At 36.6% G+C, this 17,011-nt stretch overlaps 1 protein-coding gene across 1 annotated transcript; it reads right to left on the bottom strand.

Annotated features, from left to right (window-relative positions):
- Window positions 1-13,743: 13,743 nt before the first annotated feature.
- LOC145624733 (putative nucleoredoxin 1) lies at window positions 13,744-16,540 on the bottom strand. Its single transcript, XM_081677829.1, has 3 exons — window positions 16,397-16,540; window positions 15,565-15,893; window positions 13,744-15,165 (listed from the first exon to the last, which is right to left on the bottom strand). The coding sequence occupies exons 2-3, from the start codon at window positions 15,880-15,882 to the stop codon at window positions 13,744-13,746; spliced, it is 1,740 nt and encodes a 579-aa protein (XP_081533955.1). The 5' UTR covers window positions 15,883-15,893; window positions 16,397-16,540.
- Between the last annotated feature and the right edge of the window lie 471 nt (window positions 16,541-17,011).

Raw genomic sequence — 17,011 nt, 5'->3', positions numbered from 1 at the left:
CACCCTAAACAAGATTATTAATTATCTTATTAAGCGTGATTACAAGTACAAATACCCTTTAAACATGCATAAAAGGCGTGATAAAGCAATAACAATAAATATAATCAAGCAACATAATAAATAATCATAAAAATAATTATAATCATCAAAACAATAATCATCATAATAACAATCATATTAATAATCATAATAATAATAATTATAGCAATAATAAAATTATAATCATAATCAAAACAATTATAAAAATAATCATAAATCATGTTAAAGCATAATAAAAATAGCAAGATCCTAGGCATGATACTAACAAGATTAATAACAAACCCTAACATGTCACTAAGCAATAAAAATCAAATCTTTAACCCTAACATGATACTAACAATCATAAATATTAGGAAGAACATAGGAAGCATCGCAGGAACCATAATAAGCATATTTGATATTATAACCTTTTCCCTAAACATGATGCTAGGAATCATAACATCAACCTAAACATGATTTCTATATCATAATATCAATAAAAACCATTAAAGTACTTACTTTGATGCCTCGTACCTCTTTCTAATAACAAAATACACACGTTAGTAAATTCAAGGAAAATAATAAACAAACAATTAAATTAAATAATTGAAATAGAGATTTGGGACCAAACCCTCAGAAATTAAACCTTTCACGTCTAGGGCGAAGGCAACTTCGAATATGACTAGGTGTTTCTAGATCTAATGAATGCGGAATTTTGTATGTAAAAAGCAAGTTTAGAAAAAAGGGAGAGAGAGAGATGATGAATGATTAAAGAAGAGAATGTAAACTGGTTGTAGGTGAATATTGATGAATGTCGATGAGAATTGGTGAATGAAAGCGGATTTTTTACGACGTTATTTTTAGAGAAAATCAGCCAAAAAAATAAAATATCAAAACTGAGTATGGCGCACCTAAAACAGAGCTGGCGCCAACGCTGGCTTATTGGCGCCAGGCGCCAGGCGCCAATGCCTGGCGTTAGGCGCTAATCCTGTTTTTGACGCGTTTTCTAAAATCAGATAAATTTGTCGTACAGGACGATAAAATCTTATCTTTCCCTCAAAAATGTTCTTTGATTTTAATTAAAACTCTGAAAAGTCAACAAAAGTCAATTTATCAATGCTAATTGAATTAGAAATGAAAAGAACCTTCTAGAAGAATCTAGAAGACTAAAACCATTCCTAATTGCATTAGGAATGATAAATCGTATTAGGCCCTCCCCTAGATCATTGGGCCGCATATAAGGTTCAAATCGGTCCCAGTTTAGTAAATTGGCCATAACTTCCTCAATATTCATCGGAATTGGGCTTATAATATATCGTTGGAAAGCTCTTGTCAAGCCTCATCCAACTACACTACTATTGGACCTATATCATGGACCAAACAAACTGGATTTGCTGTTTTCTTAAAATAAGTTTTCAAAAACAGAGAGAAGAGAAAAGAAATTAAAACTATCCGCAACACTAAACTTTCCACACTTTCACTTCATTCGATTATGATTCGACGTGAAAGGTACTCATCACTGGGTTTGGTTTTGGGGAGACACAAATGGGTGTCTACAGAAGCCCCCACTTTGACTGAGTTTGGAGAAACGCAAGTTTCGAAAACAAAAGTCAAAGTATCGATAGGGACGGAGAATGATTCAGAACGTTCTGCGATCCTAAACCACTCTTGTAACGCCGATACCTACAAAACTAGCGTTAGTTAAACAGATAAGAGAGTTAAGAAACGCGTATCTTGCACCGTCGAGCACACGTCTCTGAAAGTAACCGATTGTTGCCGCATTGCTGTTGTATCCTTGTTTTGATGACCTCCTGCAAGCTAGAGAATGCCATCCCGCTTGAAAACTGCTACGCCTGTAACTGCTTCCAAATTAGAAGATTGATTCGCCTGAAACGATCCTCCTCCGCATTAATAATATTCCACGTCCAAGGGAATACTATCGAAGATTGCTTCTCTTGAAACAATCCTCAGTTGTTTGTGACAACTCTCCACAATCTAGGGAACGCCACCTTGCTGTTTCGATGTTCACTCATCTCTGAACAAAGATCTTCTTTTTGATATGTTCGCGCGCCTCTGAACAAAGAGCTTCTTTTCTTTTTTTGGATATGTTCACGCGCCTCTGAACAAAGAGCTTCTTTTTTATATGATCTTCTGAATGATGTGTCCATGTGTCTCTGAACGAAGAGCTTGATAATAGGATGCCCACGCGTCTCTGAGCAAAAGAGCTTGTAGGAAATGTCCACGCGTCTCTGAACAAAAGAGCTTGAATGATATGCCCACGCGTCTCTGGAGCAAAAGAGCTTGATGGAAATGTTCACGCGTCTCTGAACAAAAGAGCTTGATGGAAATGTTCACGCGTCTCTGAACAAAAGAGCTTTTGAATAATATGCCCACGCGTCTCTAGAGCAAAGAGCTTTGATGGAGATGTTCACGCGTCTCTGAACAAAAGAGCTTCGATACTTGAACGTTTGTTGCGATAATATTCTGAAGGAGAAATTTCTGAAGACCAACGTTTGTCGATCTCTAAAGCTCGCCTGAACTTTGTTTCCGCTAAAACCAGTATGTCGGTGTCTCCGTGATTAGGCGCTTTAAGCTAAGTGAGACGATCTTTCATCAGGTCGATCACTTATTGCAATTGTAATCAAACTGATTACTTAATCATGTCAAATTGCTTATAGGGGCTAACTGGCGTACCAAGGAACCCGAAATTGCCGTATGAGGTCGAAATCACCTTTCTGAGAGGCTTCGAGCTCTGTCGCTGCTGAAATATCTCTGGCGCTAAAATTTGACTCTGTCGCCAGACACTGTCATCTAGCGTCAAGCGCTGAAAACTATTGCCAGACGCTAAATGTTTTTGTCCGGCGCTAGAGTAGGGTCTTCCCTGTTCTACTGCACCTGTATTTATTTTTTACTATATAACTTTGCCAATTTCTTTAATCATCTTAGGGTTGACCTAAGGTTTAGCATTGCTTAACTCATCGACTTGACACAACTCAAGGTATAAACTTGACTCTCTGTGATTGATTGACTCGAGGTTGACTCGACTCAAAGTGTTTGAAACGTGTGACTCATGACCCGTCTGTGCATAGTGTTGATTGTACGACTCAAAAATGCAAAAAAGCAAAAATTTTCCGTCATTTTCGTGGAGGGTACCGACTTTCTCCCGAAAAAGAAAGACGCAAAAAAAAAAAAGAATCGAAGTGATGTTTTGAAGGTGCATGTTGAATGAGCTTAGTCAAATGTTGTTTGATACTATCTCTCAAGGTGCAAGGATTAATTCATGCTAGGCTATCTCAATTGTTAACTCAATGATGAAAGTATTTGGGTAACTTAGGCACGGAGGCTAAGCACTTCATAATTCGTGATGCAATGACAATTATGAGTGATGAGTGATGTGACAAGGCATGCTTCAGCGGTGTGTTAAGATTTCATGACAAAGGGTTCCTAAGGGAAGGTATATTTGGTCATGTATCTGTGCGGTGTGTGAAAGTGACACTAAAGTTAGGCCGCAAGAGCTAAGTGTGTGGAAAGATATTATTTTTTAGAAGAGTCGAATGAAAGTGACTCTTAGGCTAGGTAGGCTAATGATGTAGGGATCAATCCCCCAAGTCTAGCTCTAAATGAATAGGGATGAGCATAGGGAATTCCTTGATATGATCATGGTGTAAGTGTGTGAATGTGAATATGAATGCATTTTTATTACGGCCGCACCTCGATGTGAGGTTGCCTACGTATCCGTTAGGAATCAGGCCGAACGTAACTCTAGCCGAACCTCGCACAAGTGCATGTATACCTCAAAAAGATCTTTTTAAGGGTTGTAACGTGGTTAGTCTAAACTTTATAGAAGAAAGGGATAAAGGCTCAAGACCCTCGATAAGCCCCCAAGGTGTGCAACCTTGCTTTTGAATCTTTGTATTTTCATGCTTGAGTTTCTACTCTCTTTTTTATCTCTTTCTTTTGTTTTAGCATTTATTTCATTTTTATAAGTATGGGAAATCTCGATAATACGGTCTATCACTCACTTGGCATTCATGTTTCTCAGGCACGGTACCGAGCACTCGATAAGAGATGCAATCTGAGACGTGTTCTTATCAAAGACATTTTCATATCAAAGACATTGGAACACTTGCCCTTTTGTACACTTTATTTATTTATTTTTGCTTATTTTTTCTATTTTAATTTTTAAATTCACTCAAGCTTTTTTTTTTTTAATTTTTTTTTAAATTTTTTTTAGAATTGCACAAGTTACACACCATCCCATCCCAAGGTTAGGTAGATGTAGGTTGAAAAAAGAAAGGTCTATCGTTAGACGAGGCTCAAAGTGGCTTATGAAGAAAGGATTGTATATTAGAAAGGTGAAAGGAGATATGATGCGGCTACAAGGGGTGCCTCAAATCATTGGTATACCTTGTGCTTAATTCAACATTTTTTTTAATGTAATGAAATGAAATGATCATATATAAGGAAATAAATGCTCATTTTATTAAAGGAAAATATATAATGATCCTACAAAATAAATCTAAGGAGAATAAAAAGGTGCCTATGCTAGACTTATTTGGGAAAGGGTAAATAAAAAAGAAATAGAATAAAGAGGTCACGAGATCTTGTCGTTGAAGCTCGCCTCTTGTCTTGTATTGTTTGCTTTATCATCACTCGCTCTTCTTGTTAACTGGAGGTATGGGAAGCTTATTATTATCAATCAAATGTTGGATATCCTCCTTTAGCTTCCAACAGCTCTCAGTAGCATGACCCCTACCTTGATGGTACTTGCAGTGTTCGTTTGGATTCCAACTAGGCAATCTTTTCTTAAGTGGGGGATCTTGAATAGGTCCAATGGGAGTAATGATTCCTTTGGCATGGAGTCGATCAAAAGCATCATCGTAACTAATTCCAATAGGGGTAAATTCCCTTTTCGGTTGCTTTCGATTACCCATGGCTAGGATCTCACTAAGGTCGCAGGTACCAACACTATTACTAGAGAAGGTGTTTTCGGAAGAAGAAGGATAGTCGTTCTTCTTCCCTTTACAGCCACTGTTACCATTGTTACTAATCTTGGTCTTCTTGTCACGCGGAGGAACATGAAGGAGATTTGAATCAATGAAGTCTTGAACACGATCCTTGAGGGCGAGACACTTTTCAGTAGTGTGACCGCGACCTTTATGGTATCGACAATAGGAATTCGGATCCCAATCGGGAAAACGTTTTTCAGGTGGAGGGTCTTGACCTTGATCGTGAAGACAGTCAAAAGCTTCATTGTAAGTCATTCCTATTGGTGTGTATTCTTCAATGGTCCGCTTTGCCTATGGCTTAGGAGCATTGAGTTCTTCATTAAATCCTTGGCGAGAATTTTGTTCGATGACCATTACCCGATTTGCTAGTCCTTCTACCACATTCAAGAGCATGGCAACGACATCTTGTAATTTTCGAACGTCCTCTTTTAGATTTGACGAGTCTTCCCTGGTATTATCTAAGAAAAGACTTTCATCCTCCCCAATCATGGCCACCTTATCGAGAGAGGTTATATAAGTTGTCTCGATCATGGGCTCTCCTACAGGTGTGATAAGAAGTGATGGATGGAAGGATGCTTGGTCATCTTCGATGGCTAGAATCTCGGAAGTTTCATTGTTATCGATCAGATCTTGAATAGCTTCTTTGAGTTTCCAACACTCCTCAGTGTCGTGACCCTTTCCTTGGTGATATTTGCAGTGCTTATTAGGGTCCCACTAAGGTGGCCTGGCTTCTGGAACTGGATCTTTGATGGGCCCTATGGGCATGACTAGTCCTTTGTGATGTAGCTTCTCGAAAGCCGTTTCATAACTCATACCAAGTGGAGTGAACACTCTTTTTGATCTTTGGATTCGTGGTTTAGAGGCGTTCGTGGCATGTACTTCATTAATGGGAGAGGAAGAATAAGGATGGTCGTTCTTCTTTCCTCTCGCACCATTATCTTTCAGAAGGTCATCTTCAATGTCAATGCCTATATTATAGACAGCTTTGAAAGTATTTAAATTATGTTGGTACTTTAAGTGCTTTGAATACTTCCCTTGGAGATTCTTGATAAACATCCTCACAGATTCTTTTTCGGTAGGAGCCTTGACCATATTAGCAGAAGTTTCCCTCCATTTGTTGAAGAAAGAAGTGAACCCTTCGTTTTCTTTTTGTTTGAACATCTCAAGTTGTCTGTGGTCTGTTTCGTCTTGGATGTTGCACTTATATCTATCAATGAAAGCGTTTGTTATCGACTCCCAAGAAGAGGTTTTTTCTTTCTCGAGAGAAAAGAACCATTGTTGACAAACGGTTTCGAGAGATAGTGGGAACAGAGAGGGGAAAACCTTCTTATCGATACCCTTAATGCTCATTATAGTTTCAAAAGCTCTTAGATGGAAGTAAGGGTTATCTGTTGCCTTGAATTTAGGATGTCAGTGGCGTTGAACTTATGCGGAAGAAGTTCCTTGTCCAGCGAGACCCCTTGTGAACTCATGCCCTGAAATTTATAGTCACTATATAGCTTTCTCAACCTCTCTTGCATGAGGTTCATTTGTTGTTGCTTCACAGGGTCATCAATTTTGAGTGTAAGGAGCTTCAGTGTCTCAGTCACGGTAACCAATTGGTTCCTAAGCTCATTGACTTCTTCTTTACTTGCCATTATCTTTTTAGCCTTCCTCTTTTGACGAATTGGTTTATCGAAAAGTGAGACTTGAACAAAGAGGTTAGTTGTCCTTGATTAACCGCCCTTCTCTCCTCGACCAAGTACTGTGGAAAAGGAATTTGGGGATATTTATTGTTAATTATTTGACTCAAACTTTATTCAACATGCAATGGATGGAGGAAGCGAAGAAATATTGGAATGGAATGTGAAAGAAGATGATGTAGATGGAGGGATGTGAAGAATTAGGAATAGGGTGTACCCCCAACTAGATGACGGAAAAAAGACCGACTCATGCATGAACCTAAGACGTGGTCATGGTGACATATACTCAAAGTGTGTGCCAAGACTAGTGAGTGTAGGTGATATGTTAAATCTCGTGTCATGACCATGTGGCTAGATTATGTGACTAGACTCAATTAATGACTCGACAAGGTGTTATTGACAGCGAAAATTAACCGAATTAATTAGCAAACTGGTTAATTAGGCACTAGGTGAAGACTCAATCAATAATCCGAACTGTCAGCCAAACGACAGGACTGGCACCGCACTGTGTAGTGTAGCGCCAAACGACAGAGCTGTCGCCAGGCGCCACACTCCACAGAGTGGCGCTACAGCTTAGATTTTGGCGCCAATGCTGGAGCCTTAATCTGAGACTGTTTTCGGTGTTATTAATCAACAGGGGCATGCCTAAAGTCGTACTAGGTCAATTCTGATTAAAACATTAGACTTTATTTACTCAAATTAATTAATTAATTAATTAATTAGAAAAAGTTCTTTAAGTCATTAATTTATTTAATCTCAACACAAGTCAAACAAATGGTTAAGAGAAACATGGAATATATGCACAACAAATAATGCACAATTAGTCAAGTAGGCACAATATGAATGAGTTTGCAACCTAACCATGACTCTAGTTCTCTAAAGTTCGGGATACGGTTTAGTCAATAGAGGGTCCATGGTTAATTGTCCGGATACACCGCGCGGAAGCCTAACCGTGAAGGGTTAGCGCGAGTGGATGGGACACCGCGAGCTTTAGAAAAAACTCGCTTCCATGGTTTGGTGAATTCAACATTCTCGGATGTACCCTTTGTTGCACAGAGCGTACAATCAGGTAGATGGAGCATGAATTCCCAGAGGGTTATGTCCATATGTAGAACACATATGGGTTTCAGAAAAGTGAGAAAAAATTCAATCAGGAAGTAGGATCGAGCAAACAATACGAAAAACCGGTCGAAATTAGAACGCATATTTCTGGCTCGGTATTGGGGGAAGTTGGCGCCAACAAACAGAGACTGGCGCCAGTTTTTAACTGTAGCGCTGGCGTTAATGCTGGCGTCAGGCGCTACGGCTAAAAGTCTGGCGCCAATGGTCTGGCCCCTGGCGCTACTTCTCACATGCCTCAGCAGCTTTCTGTGCTCGATAAAATTTTCCAGTTTCGCGCGGTGTTATTTCGGTCCTAGTTGTGAAAGATATTCCTCAAATTTCCTACGTGTAAAAATCCTATGTTTTAACTCATTACGGATGGTCTTTCCAATGAGATCTTTTTTATGCATATGACAATAATGTTAGTCAAAATTACGCACATGAAATACTTAGAACGTTTCGAGTCTCATCCACTCATTCTAAATCATTGCCGAAACAAATTCAGGAATTAAAATAGAAATCCTCCCCAGTGGAGTCGCCAAAAACTGTAGGGAATAATTTCAAGCGTTAACCCATAGCTTGAACCCCACTGTGATCATACACTAAAGTACGGTGGCGTCCAAAAGGGAAGAAGATAGAGCAAAAGAGTCGCCAACAAGTTTTAGGAACTTGTAAACCGTTCACAGGGTGAAGGTTACACCCCTTAACGATCCAAGAGATCGTCAACTCCATAAGGTCTTGAACCAAATAGGGTTCGGGGATGAAGGTACAAATCCAACCTAAAAGAGATTGAACCTGCCCTAATAATAGGCCTCTACTTTATTCAGATCGTATTCATGTGCGCTTTCTGACTAACATGCAATCAATAGGTTAACCCTAAACCTGTTTATCTATGTTGGTTGAATATAATGCACAAACAAACCTATTATTGGCTTTCACTTGAATTATAATCATATTAACCCTAAACAAGATTATTAATTATCTTATTAAGCGTGATTACAAGTAAAAATTCCCTTTAAACATGCATAAAAGGCGTGATAAAGCAATAACAATAAATATAATCATAAAAATAATTATAATCATCAAAACAATAATCATCATAATAACAATCATATTAATAATCATAATAATAATAATTATAGCAATAATAAAATTATAATCATAATCAAAATAATTATAAAAATAATCATAAATCATGTTAAAGCATAATAAAAATAGCAAGATCCTAGGCATGATACTAACAAGATTAATAACAAACCCTAGCATGTCACTAAGCAATAAAAATCAAATCTTTAACCCTAACATGATACTAACAATCATAAATATTAGGAAGAACATAGGAAGCATCGCAGGAACCATAATAAGCATATTTGATATTATGACCTTTTCCCTAAACATGATGCTAGGAATTATAACATCAACCTAGACATGACTTCTATATCATAATATCAATAAAAACCCTTAAAGTACTTACTTTGATGCCTCATACCTCTTTCTAATAACAAAATACACACGTTAGTAAATTCAAGGAAAATAATGAACAAACAATTAAATTAAATAATTGAAATAGAGATTTGGGACCAAACCCTCAGAAATTAAACCTTTCACGTCTAGGGCGAAGGCAACTTCGAATATGGCTAGGTGTTTTTAGATCTAATGAATGCGGAATTTTGTGTGTAAAAAGCAAGTTTAGAAAAAAGGGAGAGAGAGAGATGATGAATGATTAAAGAAGAGAATGTAAACTGGTTGTAGGTGAATATTGATGAATGTTGATGAGAATTGGTGAATGAAAACGGAGTTTTTACGACGTTATTTATAGAGAAAATCAGCCAAAAAAATAAAATATCGAAACTGAGTATGGCGCACCTAAAACAGAGCTAGCGCCAATGCTGGCTTATTAGCGCCAGGCGCCAACATTAGCGCCAGGCGCCAATGCCTGGCGTTAGGCGCTAATCCTGTTTTTGACGCGTTTTCTAAAATCAGATAAATTTGTCGTACAAGAGGATAAAATAGTATCTTTCCCTAAAAAATGTTCTTTGATTTTAATTAAAACTCTAAAAAGTCAACAAAAGTCAATTTATCAATGCTAATTGAATTAGGAATGAAAAAAGCCTTCTAGAAGAATCTAGAAGACTAAAACAATTCCTAATTGCATTAGGAATGATAAATCATATTAGACCCTCCCCTAGATCATTGGGCCGCATATAAGGTTCAAACCGGGCCCAATTTAGTAAATTGGCCATAACTTCCTCAATATTCATCGGAATTAGGCTTATAATATATCGTTGGAAAGCTCTTGTCAAGCCCCATCCAACTACACTACTATTGGACCCATATCATGTACCAACCAAACTGGATTGACTGTTTTCTTAAAATAAGTTTTCAAAAACAGAGAGAAGAGAAAAGAAATTAAAACTATCCGCAACACTAAACTTTCCACACTTTCACTTCATTTGATTATGATTCGACGTGAAAGGTACTCATCACTGGGTTTGGTTTTGGGAGACACAAATGGGTGTCTACAGGTTGTGACAATTCCATGACTGATGAAACATGATTGACAATTCAATGAGTGATGAAACATGATTGACAATTTAATGACACTTAAGATAGTAAGACCGAAAAGAATCTTGACTATTCAAAATACAATTATACAACTGACATGAAAGACATATGACTACTCAATGTCTAATAAGACAAGGGACATGAATACAACTCATAAAAATTAAACTAATTAAAGATTAACTAACTAAAGAAATCTAACCTCAAAATAGTACTAATTAAAATTGAACAAAATAAAGATATACTAATTAAAGATAAAATAATTAAACAAATCTAAACTTAGAATACAACTAATTAAAAATAAACTAATTAAATTTGAACAAAATAAAGATAAGCTAATTAAAGATAAACTAATTAAACAAATCTAACCAAATAATACAAATAATTCAAAATAAACACATTAAGGAAATACAGTCAATTTCTACCGTAGACTAATTGAAGTAACTCGTCCTTGTGGGCCTCTTCAGCTGGAGCGAGTGGTGTTGTCCTTGCTAAAAGTGATTGAAGCATATCAAAATTCATCTTCTTCTCTGTTAAATCAACTTGTTTTTGCTTCCTCTTTTCCTTTTCTCTATCAAGTTCCAACTGTTGTTGTCGTAAATTCGCCTCCCTTTCTCTAACCTCAGTACACGCCTTTATTTGCTCACTAATGCTCAATATTACACTTTCGGAAGCAACTGCTTTGCCGTTACGCTTAGCCTTCGTTTTTTTGACACCGTCTGGTCGTGGTAATCCTCCGGACATAAATCCATCAGTACGGATTTCATTCTCACTCTCCGCCCAAGACCTTTTCCCACTTCCACTGTTATCTTCCTCATCATCGGCACCGCAACCCTTTCTTTCCTCCTTTGACAGACCCCATCTTAGTTTAGTCCTCCACTTCGGATCTTTATTAACCATTTCCACTCCATGTGGAAATGCAAAATTATGTTGTGGATTAGAGGAGATATAAAACAACTTGGAAGCGTGTTTAATTCGATCGGCTTCGTTGTAACCACTTCCGCTTTCAGGGAGTTTGCCCGCCTCCTCATAGAAATTAGTCCACTGTAGCAAATCAGCTGCCATTCTTCTCCAATGTGTCTCCAAACTCTTCATAGGTCTTGGCGGGAGAATATGCGGTTTCTCAGCTTGTAGTTTACAGTAAGCTGCATGAACTTTTTGCCATAGTTCGGATGCCTTTTGGCTCGTACCACGAAGCGCATCATCACTTAGTTCTAGGTAGAACCCAATTAGAGCTTCATCCTCAGCAACCGACTAAATGAGACTCGCTTTGGCAAGTGGTTGATTGGCCGGAATCCTTTGAGGTGGTGGAGGGTACTGTGGTGTCTCCGGAACAGCTTCTTCTTGGCTGACATCGTACTCAGAGTTTCTCCCTTCGGTAACGGAAGGAGTTTGTTGCTCAAAATAAGTGTTTTCATTGTTGGGAATTTGTGGAGGTGTTGGTTGATGAACGGAATTTTGAGAAGAAGGGTTGCCTAATCTTTCTAGGAATAATTGAAAATTTGGACTACTGATGAAATCATCACCTAAATCAGAAAAATGTTGAGCAAGTTGATTGTAATTAGGGTTGTTTGGATCCATTATATTGTATAATAAATTAAAAACAACAATATATACTTAAGAGGCACACCTAAATTAAAATAAAATAACGTTAATAACGTTTTAAATAGTTTCTGAGTACTACAAAAAGTAATTAAATAATTTTATTTTTTTTGTTGAGAAAAAAAGTAGTTATACTAAAAAATAAGAACCATTTTGAACTTTTATATTAGAAAATGAAAATTTAATCTAACTTAACTTGGGAGTAAAAATAATAAAGAGTTTTTTGGATTTTTTAAACTAAAACAAAATATTTCTACTTAAAATATCATTAATAACGTTTTGTAAAAATATTAGAGTACTAAAAATAGTAATTAAAAATAATAAACCAAAAAAAAAAAAAAAAAAAACCTTTCTCAACTTTATATTAGAAAATATAACACAAATCTCACTAGAAATGGGATTAAGAGTAATATAGAGTGTTTTTGTGATTTTTGAAATTATACCAAAATATGTCAAAATGGATCTCTATTTGTAGAGAAAAAAAAAATATAACCGTTGATGAATTTTTATTTTTTTTTTAATAATTATAAAACGGCCAAATTACCGTTTTGATTTAATTACCGTTGCAAAACGGTAACATTTTCTGATTGGATGAACAAGCTGACAGGGACGCGTGTCAGCTTCCCATTCGCTGGACTGACGCGCCCCTGTCAGCAGCTGTATTTAATTTTTTTTTGCTTGGCTGCCATCAAAACGCGTCGTTTTGGGGGAAAGGTCTTCACACCCAAACCCAAAACTCGTCGTTTTGAGGGTGTCAAAAGCAAAAAAAAAAAAAGGTCAGTTTGTACACTTGTTGGGCCCCACGAATTCACTATTCACTTTCATTTTTGCTCATAGGATGAGCAAATTTAATTATGCTCATGAGCATATTTCCATTTGCTCATTGATGGGAAGCTAATATTGCAATTTTGCTCACCAATTTTGCTCATGAGCAAAATTCTCCTCACTGATGGGAATGCTCTTAAAAGTTCATTTGCTTGAGATGAGAGTCACTCAGAATAGAAACATCGCACGCTCATTTTTGTAAGATCCATGAATTAAAAAAGTACACAGATTACAAGGGACGTGACAACAGTTTTTGTCATGCTATAGAAAGTAATTAGAAACACCCTCTAACAGCATGCTTCCTCAAAATGTTGTTTTAAAAATTACCCCTCCTAACCATTTTCTACAATCATTTGTTCACTAGATCTACTATGAACACAATGCAGAAGAATACATAGAGAAAATTTGTATAATTTGACAATTCATGCAAATATAAAGCAGTGGAGGACAAAATTTAAGTTTTGAGTCTTTAATTATCATGCAATTTATCACTATAACCAATAGAAAAAGTAAAAGGGTAATACTAGCAAATTAATACTCATGCATCTTACAGACTTGAATACTAGTTCAGTAAATTTAATTAGATAATAATGCATTTCAAGTAAAATTATACAGTATTATCCTAATCACCAAATCATCACCTTACTGCCCTTGTTATGTGGATATATATAGTAGTTCATCATTGCCAAAATCAGTCAGAACATTGGAAGCATTAAAAATATTTAAAAAGTGATTAAAGTTAATTGAGTTGAGCAGATGCTCAAACTCAACATAGAAGTAGAGATAAAACAGAAGATCAAATAGTTAAGAAATTAAAAACAGCAGATCAAATCTAACACTTATTAACAACTTGAAAGAGTTAAAACTACTAAGCACAAATAATGTACCACAACATAACTATGAATCCTTTACCAGAGCATTGTTTCCCTCAACTTCTGCATCTCCTACATAGCGTCCTCATCGAAATTCGACAGCTCATCAATATTATACAGCCTCACATCCCGATTCAATATAGACGATACCTCTTCAAACAGATTACCTTTGACTTTAGCTTTAGCCCCAGCAGAAGAAGAAGATGAAAGGCGATCAGTATGATCTTCCCTTTTTTTTCCAAATGCAACAATAGTACGAAATGAACGATTGAAGAATCTGTGGAAAAAGTCTGAACTTTTATCAGCGCTTTCTGTATGCCAATTTAGTTCAAATGTCTTATCATCAGGATCCTTGAGGCCATTTCGTTTAACTTTCTGCTTAAGACTTTCTTCACTGCGAAAGGAAACTTTAATAATACACACATCCTCACACCTGGAGAAATGTTCGCATGCATTATAGATTTCAGTGAAGACCCTCTCAGGCCAGTCAAAGTAAAAGAGAACCTTCTTCCCATTAAGAGGAGGATACCCCCGTATTTCAAGAAACTTGATGAAATTCTCTAGGGTGACCTGCCTTAGTTCTTTCACAGTTTTCTGAACAACGCAGTCGAAAGTAAAGGGGTATGCATACATACCATAAATCTGCATAAGTTCTGCTCCTCGAGGATCTGCACATAGACCATTGGGTCCCACAATGATCACCCTATCCTCCTCGCCGAAGAAATGGGTGAGCATAATGGTTGCAGTGTTGTTAAAGGGTGCAACCCACCAAGAGATGTTCCGCTTTACTAACGCTCTGCTGAAAAACTCAGGGTACAACCGTAGATCATGGTTACAGTCAGTAGGAATATAAACCACAATGATCTCCAACTCATCCTTGTTACTTTGTCTACTTGCTTCCATAATATCACGGAGCAAGGGAAGTACACGCCCCGTGTTGTAGAGGTACAGCCCGACAAACTTGGATTTGAGCTCTGAAATAGACACTTTCACTTCAGATAATGCCCCATTTCCTAGTGAAACCTTCTTGAAGACAAAATCAGTGGTATTGCAGCACAAAAGGTCCTCAAGGAAGGTTGGCGTGGTTAACTTCTTCCAAGCATCCGTTGGAATTGGGTCAAACATCCTTAAAGGCTGATTCACAAGCTCAAACTTCCTAGAAAGAAAAGGAAATGGGGTGGGGTCTGATCCATACAAAGGAACAAACTCAAAATTAGATCTGCTTAAGGGGCTCTTGCATTGCAGCACATGGCCGTTAGGGTCTACAAGAAGGTTTTTGTTCATAGCATACTTATTGATACGGAGAGACTCGCATATAAGGTGATGACGCGACTGAGCATGAAACGGAATAGCAAGGCAAGAAGAAGGAAAGGCATCAAAGAATTGGTTGAAGGCAAACTCATCATAGGTCCAGCCACGTCTCATCTTGGCCACAATTACCATCTCAAAATCACCATTCAACATAGAGGACATCTCAAAACATGCAAGAACAGCCTGCCAAACATCGGATTTCCAGCAAACAGGCAAGAAGCAGCAGCAAACCATGATGTATTTACCCTCAAGGCTGGCAGCAAAAACTTTACGACCATTTTTACGAATAAGGTAATCTTTGCTTGGACAAGAGAACAAGAGAGAGTTGATTTTAACATAATTGTCGATATGGATGTCATAGCCAGTATTAAACTGAAAACTAGAGCGTCGACATTCATCAAATATAAATTTTTCCAATTTATCTGTAGCACTATTAACATGTTGGAGTTTTTCACATAATATATCATCTATAGTGGTGCCATCTAATTGTTGCAAAATATTGAGTTCCTCACTGGCCAAAGGAACCCTAGGATCATTAGGAATAAAGTAAAGCTTCAATGTGTCAATATCCATATTAAGTACCTTCAACTCCCGAATTTTCTCTTTTTTCAACTGCCAAGGACCCTTCTTCATCATCTTTTTCTTCTTCTTCTTCTTCAATCGCAATTTCATAAGCTCCTTGACGTACATCTCTTCACATCCACGCTTCTTCAACTCCTCGATGGCCATATCATCATGTCCACGCTTCTTACACTCCTCCACGAACATCTTTTCACATCCAAGCTTCTTCAACTCTTCCTCATACTCCTTGAGGTATTCACAATTATTTTTCTTTTTACAAGGCACTAACACCCTCTGCATCCTATTTTTCTTCTTCGGAATCAACATCATCGCATCCATAGTTAAATAGGCTACAAAATTCAATAAATAAACAGTTAATTCAATTTGTATCCATACTTAATCGACTGCAAATTTTAACATATATAAACCATCAATTCAATTCGTATCCATACTTAATCGACTACAAATTTTATAATATAAATCATCGATTCAATTCTATCCATACCTAATCAGCTACAAATTCATTATATAAATCATCAATTCAATTCGTGTCCATACTTTATCAGTTATAAAATTCATTGTATAACAATCAATTCAATTCGCAACCATAATTAACCAGCCACAGAATATATTGTATAAACCATCAGTTCAATTCGTTTTCACACTTAATTAGCTACAGAATTCATTGTATAAACCATCAATTCAATTCGTATCCACACTTAATAGGCTAAAAAATTCATTGTATAAACCATCCATTCAATTCGTATATAATAAAACATCCATTCAATTTATGTTCTCTTGCTACATAATAAATAGATACAGAATTGAAACAAATTGAAACCAAAACCCTAACCACTGTTGTAAATAGATCTCTTCTTCTTCAACAACCGATCGAAAGAGAGCTTCCAATCTCCGTGGCGGACTTTTAAGATAGAACAGAAAGAAAAAAATAAAAAAAGGTTTTAATACTCCCGAGCCTGTCCCGGTTAATCAATTAGATAAATGTTTCAAGTTTATCTAATGGCTTTAATGTAAATATATTGAACAATATGCTGTGACATGAACCCTTTTAGTATGTCGTAAATTGTGCTGTAGTTAGGGTTGTACACAGTTTGGTTTGGACCGTAACCAAATCAGACCAAACCGTATTTTAGCGGTTTGGTTTGGTTTACGGTTTATAAAATTACAGTTTGGTCTCGATTTTTTTTGTAAATATGGTTTATGGTTTGGATTGGTTTTGCAAAAATTATAAACCAAACCAAACCGTAAACCAATAAACTGTATTTTAATATTTATATAATTTTTCAATAATTTTTTTTTATATTATATAAAAAAAACCATGAAAAATAGATAAAAACTATACCGTCAATACTCTATAATTAATGACTATAATGTAGTACTCATATGAATATCTTTTATTGTTATGTATTATTTTTATTATGTGTTAGCACTTGATATTTTTATTGTA

Source organism: Chenopodium album, chromosome 3, assembly GCF_948465745.1.
Source record: "Chenopodium album chromosome 3, dcCheAlbu1.1, whole genome shotgun sequence".
NCBI lineage: Eukaryota > Viridiplantae > Streptophyta > Magnoliopsida > Caryophyllales > Amaranthaceae > Chenopodium > Chenopodium album.
Note: the sequence above shows the minus strand (reverse complement) of the source record. Positions and strands in the feature narration are given on the sequence as shown.